The 7,882-nt window shown below is 54.2% G+C and overlaps 1 protein-coding gene across 1 annotated transcript; it reads left to right on the top strand.

Moving 5' to 3' along the window:
• Positions 1-179: 179 nt before the first annotated feature.
• IK (IK cytokine, down-regulator of HLA II) lies at positions 180-7,586 on the top strand (the record flags this gene model as incomplete). The annotated part of the gene is made up of 19 exons (XM_009868472.1): positions 180-246; positions 481-573; positions 1,014-1,073; positions 1,643-1,810; positions 1,895-2,009; positions 2,247-2,317; positions 2,426-2,472; positions 2,730-2,893; positions 3,013-3,121; positions 3,522-3,561; positions 3,964-4,183; positions 4,600-4,618; positions 5,099-5,177; positions 5,368-5,448; positions 5,993-6,050; positions 6,176-6,264; positions 6,550-6,658; positions 7,207-7,241; positions 7,559-7,586. Coding segments are annotated over 19 exons (1,652 nt in total), but the record flags the coding sequence as incomplete, so codon positions are not given.
• Positions 7,587-7,882: the final 296 nt, after the last annotated feature.

Genomic DNA, 7,882 nt, shown 5'->3' with positions numbered 1-7,882 from the left:
GGTGACACCGGGACCCCTTGGTTCACCCACCACCCCGGGGTGGCAGCGGCCTGGTGGTGAGGGAACGCTGCTCTCTGCCCTGCTCCTGGGCAGGGGCCGGGCTGGGAGGATTGTGGGATCAGAGGGGGTTGAAGGCATGCCGGCAGGCTCTGAGCGATTTTATATCTTCTGTCTCCCAGATGAACCGTTCTCCAACCCACTGGCCCCTGATGGCCATGATGTGGACGACTCACACTCATTCCACCAGTGAGTATGACACTGGGGTGGAACTGGAGCATGGCTGTGGGGCCCAAGACTGATTCCCTCATCTAGAAGCTGGGAGTGACTGGTGCAATGAAGCCTTTGAGCTCCTTCAACAGGAACCTTATGTCCAACTCCTTCATACAGGACATCCTGGCAAACTCTTCGCCTCCGTGGAAGGCATGAAACTGCTGAAGCTTGTTGGAGGATGATAGTTTCTGTTTCCTTTCTTCCTTGCAGGTCCAAGCTGACGAATGAAGACTTCAGAAAGCTTCTTATGACCCCGCGGGCTGCGCCAACATCTGCGCCACCATCCAAATCTCGCCACCATGAGTGAGTATGGCTCTATCTCACAGGATTGTGTCTGCTTTCCCTCTGGGGCTCTAGTCCTGCCTGATGTTCTCCCCCTGTGCTCTGCAGTGGAAGAGCCAAAGGGGCTTTCGCTGATGAGCGTGCAGACAGGGCCTGAGGAGCAGACCTTGGCCTTGTGTTGTGCCTGGATCCATGCAAGCTGGACATGCTGTGAATAACAGAGCCAATCTTGCATGGCTGTTAAGATGTTCTCCACAGGAAGCAGATTTATTTTTTGTTCTGTGAGAATCAATGCTTTCCCCTCTTCTCCCTGCTGACAGAGTGGAATTAGGGAGAAATGGAACTGTACTTTTCCCATCTCTGAGCATCTCAGTGCTGTGTTGGGTCTGAGGGACTGTTTTTAGCTGCCTGTGTTTGTACAGTTCTGCAGAGTGTACATGTGGTTTCTTGCCCTTTTCCAGGATGCCCCGGGAGTACAACGAAGATGAAGACCCAGCTGCTCGCAGGAGGAAGAAGAAAAGGTAAATGGGAAAACCAGTGTGTTAGGACTTGCCTTTGTACCACAAGTCCCTCCCATAAAAGCAGCTTCTGAGTTCTTGGGCTACCAAAGAGGACCCAGAGTGGTCTGGGTTGTTTTGGGGCTTTGGAGGCAAGCAGAGCAAGAAGAGCTCAGACTGAGTGACTGTCACTTGTGGAAACAGATGTGGGAGGGCAGCAGCAGGATGAGGGTGAACCTTCTGCCCCAGAAGAAGTGGGAGAGGCTCTGCGAGTGTCTGGCAGAGAAGGATGATGATGGGACATCTGCACTGGTGACTCTGTCTTTTGGGGCACATCTGCACAGCAGGGCTGCACTTGACCTCTTCCCTTTGGATGGGAAGACTGAGCTCCTCTTGGGTTAGCCTTGGTGCAGCAGTGTCATCTTGTCTGGTGTCCTCCAAGCATATTGTGTCCCACAGTGCTTTAGTACAATTTTGGGGAAGGGGTTTGGGTGCAGAACAGGCACATGGGGAGCCTCAGGAGCTGTTCCCTGACTGATTCATTGGGAGTGTGAATGTGTCGCTCTAACACTGAGCTGTTTTTCCCACCCCAGCTATTATGCGAAGCTGCGCCAGCAGGAGATCGAGCGTGAGAGGGAGTTGGCTGAGAAGTACAGGGATCGAGCCAAGGAGAGGAGAGATGGCGTGAACAAGGACTACGAGGAGACGGAGCTGATCAGCACAACGGCCAACTACAGGGCTGTGGGGCCGACGGCAGAGGCGTACGTGAGCCTGCGGCGTGGCCTCATCTTGCCAGGCTGCTTCAGGGGGGCTGCCTCATAACTGGTTTCATTTTTGTGGCACAGGGATAAATCTGCTGCGGAGAAGAGGAGACAGTTGATCCAGGAGTCCAAGTTCTTGGGTGGTGACATGGAGCACACTCACTTGGTGAAGGGTCTGGACTTCGCGCTGCTGCAGAAAGTGAGCACAGATATTGCTGTGCTGCTCTTCTTCTACCCTGTCCACTCCCAGAGGCAGAGAGGGCGGGCAGAGCATGGTAGTCGCCACTTACGGGTGCCTCAGGCTTGTTGGTGTGAATTTCTCTTTCTGGGAAAGATTTATGAGGGGTTGGGAAGCTGGTGGAAGTGAGGTTGCTGATTCTTACGGGCAGCAGTGGTACAGACTGGTCTGTAATGTGTGGATTTACTCTGTGGCCAGGTACGGGCTGAGATTGCCAGCAAGGAGAAGGAAGAGGAGGAAATGATGGAGAAACCCCAGAAAGAAACTAAGTGAGTGGTTTTGAGGATTTTATACTGTTGAGTGCAGCTGCCTTCCAGAGAGAAGGATGCAGAGGAGGCATATGCCTAGCGTAATACTCCTGTTTTTTTTCTGTTCAGGAAAGATGAAGATCCTGAGAACAAAATTGAATTTAAGACCCGGTTGGGTAAGGCTGTGTGGATGTGGCTGTTCTCCGCCTTTTGTTGTGCCGTTAATGTGGGAGAAATCCTGGAGAGTGAATGGAGGATGAAAATGTTTGGTCGTTGGAGGAGGGGAGTCCAAAGTGTAGGCGTCCTGAATTTGAGGGTTGGAGGAAGCCTGGGTCTAGAGAGGCAATTCTGATGTTTCTGATAAACTAAATAAGCTTTGCTATGGGCTCATCTTTATATGATCAGCTCTCTCAAATATTTCCTTCCCCTCTAGGTCGCAACATTTACCGCATTCTGTTCAAGAACAAGGCCTACGAGCGGAATGAGTTGTTCCTGCCGGGGAGGATGGCCTATGTGGTAGATCTGGATGACGAGTACGCTGACACCGATATCCCAACCACGCTGATCCGGAGCAAGGCTGACTGCCCCACCATGGAGGTACCCAGCCAGGATCTAGGATGCTTGACCACCCTGGTCTGAATTGGCCAGAGCAGGTCTTGCCAGGAGGGATTCCCTGTTGAGGGAGTCGGATGCTTCCTCGGGGATTTCTTTTCCAGGCACAGACCACGCTGACCACCAATGACATCGTCATCAGCAAACTGACGCAGATCCTCTCCTATCTCAGGCAAGGGACCCGCAACAAGAAGCTCAAGAAGAAAGACAAAGGTGGGAGCTGAAGGGAACCAGTGCTTGAGAATGAGATAGGTTTGAATTTGCTGCCTTCCCCTGCACCATGAGACAGTGGACATCTCCTATAGCTCCCCGAGCACTGTGGCCTGAGGACAGGCACTTCTGTGGCAGGAGTGCAGGGGACAGGCTGCTGAGAAATGAGAGCTACGTCTGCCTCATGTGCTCTTCCTGATTAAGGCCCAGTTACTTGGGGAAGTGTCCCCTGTTAGGGAGGGACAAGACAGGTTCCTGCGGGGGCCAAATGTGGTGTAACTGAAGAGGAAGTCAGGGCATCCTCCAGGCTGCTCTTGGGGCTTGGAAATCACATTGGGGGCAGGGAGACAGTGCAGGTGGAGGAGTGGATGATGTGCCTCTCACTGCTGTTGCGTTCTTGCAGGGAAGCTGGATGAGAAGAAGCCCCCTGAAGCTGATATGAAGTAAGTGCCTGTCTGCCTATGGGCTGTGGAGTCATAGGTCTCTGCTTTAACGAATCTTTTTTGTCCCACCATGTTTGGAGAGAGCTGGGTTTAGTGGTTCTTGGACAAGCTGCCTCTTTGGACCTGCAGTTTCTAGGACAAGGCTGAAGGAAAGCTTCAGTTTTGATTTCAGGCTTGAGGCAGACAAGGGCTTTCCGTTGTCCTGGACCACAAGAAGCAGGTCCAGGCAGCCAAAGAGAGCAGGAGTGCAGTGATACCTCTGACAGAAGTCGGTTCTAGTGGGTGTCCTTACCTCTCGCTGTTGGTGCTGTGTGTTCTTTGATGAGGTTCCAGCTCAAAGGGAGGTGATTGTGGCCTCTGCTCTTGCAGCACACGTAACTCCAGGCTCTTTTCCACTTCTAGCATCTTTGAAGACATCGGTGATTATGTGCCCTCCACTGCGAAGATGCCACGGGAGAAGGAACGGGAGAGGTACCGTGAGAGAGAGCGTGACAGGGACCGGGAGCGTGACAGGGACCGAGAACGTGACCGGGAGCGTGAGAGGGACAGGGAGCGTGACCGTGAGCGCGAAGAGGAAAAGAAGAGGCACAGCTACTTTGAGAAGCCCAAGGCTGATGATGAGGTGAGCCTCTGCTCGTGAAGCCTGGACTGTCCCACCTGATCTCTGTCCTTGGGGGAGTGTAGTTGTGGGGTTGGTGGCGTCACCTTGGTGGCTTTGGGTACTCCTGGCTCCCATACATACCTGTGTTCAGCTCCTGCTGAGCTCTGTCTCTCCAGCCAGTGGCTGGGGGGGGGCTGGGGGCTTTCGGCTCCGGCTGCGCTCTGTCTCTCCAGCCAGTGGCTGGTGGGTGCCTGGGTGCTTGTCCTCTCCCTCAAGTAAGGCAAGTAAAGCAGGACTAGCACAAGCCAGTAGCTTTTGTGTCCTGGCTCTGTGTGCCACAAAGAGTCTTGAAGTGGAGCTGCGAGTCATGCAGCACTGTCACTTGCCTGCTTTCAGGCCTTCCTGGGTGACATGATATCTCTCCCTCTTCTTTGCAGCCCACAGACATCGACAAAGGTGAGTCAAACAACTTGGATATTTGGATGAGCCTGTGGATGTTTGAGCGAGGCGATATGGGGAGGCAGATTTCGGAACTCCTTGGCTTGTTGGCCTCTGTGAGCTACCTGCTCTCCCAGAGACTGCTCTGATGGAGGGAATTGCCTGCCGTGAGGGATTTGGAGTGGAGAGCCTTGTGTTGCGTGTCACCTGGGTTGAGTTTGTGTGCGAATCCTCCCCTGGCAGCAGAGCAGCCCAGACAACCTTCTGCTGGTGGTAGGGTGAGGAGGATTCAGGGTCTCTCAGGATCGGGCTGCCTGTCTGTGCTCAGACTGGTTTGCTGCTCCTGGATGTTCTGGCTCCTCCTCAGATGCAGCCCGTCCTTCTGTCTGTTACCCCGTCCCAGTGAGCAGTCATGCAGAAGGGGGCTCTGCCCAGCCCCATGTGTAGTGCAGTGAGCTGTTCCTCCCCCAAAACTCAGCTGGCTGCTCTCTACCCTAGGGCCTGGCTCAGCCAAGGAGCTCATCAAGTCCATCAACGAGAAGTTTGCAGGAGCTGCTGGCTGGGAAGGAGCAGAATCATATCCTTTACTGTCTGTGCTTGGAAAGGCTTTTCCTCCCATAGCAGAGAAGTTCCATCCAAACCTTGCTGCTTGTACGCCAGATTTGTACGCCTCAGTTTGTGCTGGGGCAGGAGACGGCTTTTTGGCTGGCTGTGCTCAGCCCGTGGCTGTAAGGCTGTGTGGTGGTGCTTTCCTTGACGGTTGTCACGTTAAAGAAGCCAGAAGACAAGAAGCAGCTGGGAGACTTCTTCGGCATGTCAAACAGCTACGCTGAGTGCTACCCTGCTACGTAAGGAAGCAGTGAGAAGCTGTGGGTTGGGAGCAGGGTGTGCTGAGGGGCTGCACTTCTCTGGCAGCAACGGCTTGAACATCAGCCCCATGCCTGGCTTTGTCTGGGGTTGTAACCTGCTGTTAAAATGCTTCCAGAGTCCTTGGTTCTGAAGGAACTACTCTGTGGTCCAGGAACTGAGTATATTTGGTCTGAGGCCACGAGAGGTGGCTCCCACCAGCCTGGCTCCAAGGTCTTGGTCCATGAGGAAATGGCCTCAAGTTGTGCAAGAGAGGTTTAGACTGGATATCATGAAACATTTCTCCACTGAAAGGGTTGTCAGGCGCTGGAACAGGCTGCCCAGGGAAGTGGTGAAGTCACTGTCTCTGGAGGTATTTAAAAGACTTGTAGGTGAAGTGCTCAGGGACACATTTCAGTGGTGGACCTGGCAGTGCTGGGTTAACAGTTGGGCTCCATCTTGAAGGTCTTTTACAACATAAATGATTTTATGATTCTGTGATTGTGCCCCACAGACCCACTCTGAACCCTTTCCTTTTCTTTACAGAATGGATGATATGGCTGTGGACAGCGATGAAGAGGTGGACTACAGCAAAATGGATCAGGTACACCCTCACTGGCTTTTAGGACCAGACAGCAAATGGGGCATCAGGGAGAGGATCCCAAGGGAGAGAACAAGGCTTGGCCAGCGTCGACTGAGGAGCCACTCTGAGTTGTTCTTTTGCTGCAGGGTAACAAGAAGGGACCTCTAGGCCGCTGGGACTTTGACACCCAGGAAGAATACAGCGAGTACATGAACAATAAAGAGGCACTGCCCAAGTGAGTGCGGCCCTTGTGAAGGTCTGAGCTGAGGACTCTGGTTGGGGGGAGCTGTGCTGGCCAAACCTGTGTGCTGGGGGAACTTACAGCAAGAAGAGGGGTTCCCTGGTGAGGATCTGAGGAGGAGCTGTGGATACTGGGCCTGGTGGCTTGTCTTTGCTCTTAGTATCCCTTCTGAGGACTCCTGCCCAGCTCCTGCTTTCAGGGGCCCAATCCCAGCTCGTGCTGGGGCAGATCCTGGCAGGTCGTGGATCCCCTGCGAGCTCTGTCTTGCTCCTTCCCCAGGGCGGCCTTCCAGTATGGGATCAAGATGTCTGAGGGACGCAAAACCCGTCGCTTCAAGGAGACGAATGACAAGGCAGAGCTGGACCGGCAGTGGAAGAAGATCAGTGCAGTGAGTGCCTGGTGCTGGGCTGTTGTCTGCTGCCAGCGTAGCCCAGGAGAGCTTCCACTGAGCCCTGCCCTGGTCATGGCTCTTTGGTCCAGACCATGTCCTGGCAGCCAGGTGCTGCTAGTGTGTGTTTGCAGCAGGCCTGGCCCTTGAGAAGCTGGATTTGCTCCTTGTGAGAGCATCAGCCAAATATTTGGGGCCTCAGGGCTGCTGCCCTGATTGGTGGCTTTTTGCTCCGGGCTCTGCAGCAGATGAACATGTCCAAAACCATCCAAAGGGGCTTGCAGGGAACAAGGCTGGGGGTTGTCTTTGCAGGGTGAGCTGGCCACGAACACCCCAATGGCACGGGATAGCCTTGGGTGGCCAAAAAGGGGGAACAGGCCAAGCTTCTGCAGACTTTAGGCAGCTTGCAGACGACTTTATCTTACCTCAGCTTGCTCTGGCCTAGCTACATCTCTCCCCGCGTGTATCTCACACCTTACAACCCCTCCGCTGTGGGTGTGGGCAGCCAGCCACACTGTGGGTAATGGGACTTTTTGCTTTCTCTGCAGATCATTGAGAAGAGGAAGAAGTTGGAGGCTGATGGGTTAGTAAAGTTGTCTTTGCTTTTGGCTTAGCCAAAGGGCAGTGGTGGGGCCTGGCTCATTTCTGCCGCCTCACCCCAGCTCTTGGCAGTGGGGCTGGGAAGGAGAGTGGAGAACATTCGGTCCCTTGGGGGTGCTCCTGCCATGCTCAGCAGAGCTTTCAGGGCACCTCCCCTCTGAGTGGGTGCTGAGCAGGCGCCGGGGCTGTGTTGGGGCTCTTGTTCTGTGGGGTAAAACTGTGGACCTCAGTGCTGAACTCTGGCTGGATCACAGAACTGTGCCCTGTGTCCTCACCACCATCCTCCCCACTCTCTTCCAGGGTTGAGGTGAAACGTCCCAAGTACTGATGCCTCCAGCTCCTGGAACCCCAGCCTGCTGGATGCCACCTTCCTGGAGCTTGCTGGTCTGCGTCCCTCAGCCCCGACACCGTCCACTCTCTGCTCTGGGCAGCGCTTGTGTGTGTGTCCCTGGCAAGCAATGTGCTGTGGGGCTGGGCTGAGGCTCTCCTCTCCCCTGTTTGCTGTTGAGCCTGTGATCTGTAAATGTTTTAGTCGTAATAAAACTATTAGATTTGCTTGAATGTCTGTTCATGTAGACAGAGAGAAGGGGCTGGGGCTTCTTCTACCACCCCCACCCCCCCCCA

Source organism: Apaloderma vittatum, unplaced genomic scaffold, assembly GCF_000703405.1.
Source record: "Apaloderma vittatum isolate BGI_N311 unplaced genomic scaffold, ASM70340v1 scaffold29194, whole genome shotgun sequence".
Lineage (NCBI taxonomy): Eukaryota > Metazoa > Chordata > Aves > Trogoniformes > Trogonidae > Apaloderma > Apaloderma vittatum.
This window is presented reverse-complemented; position numbering and strand designations above follow the sequence as displayed.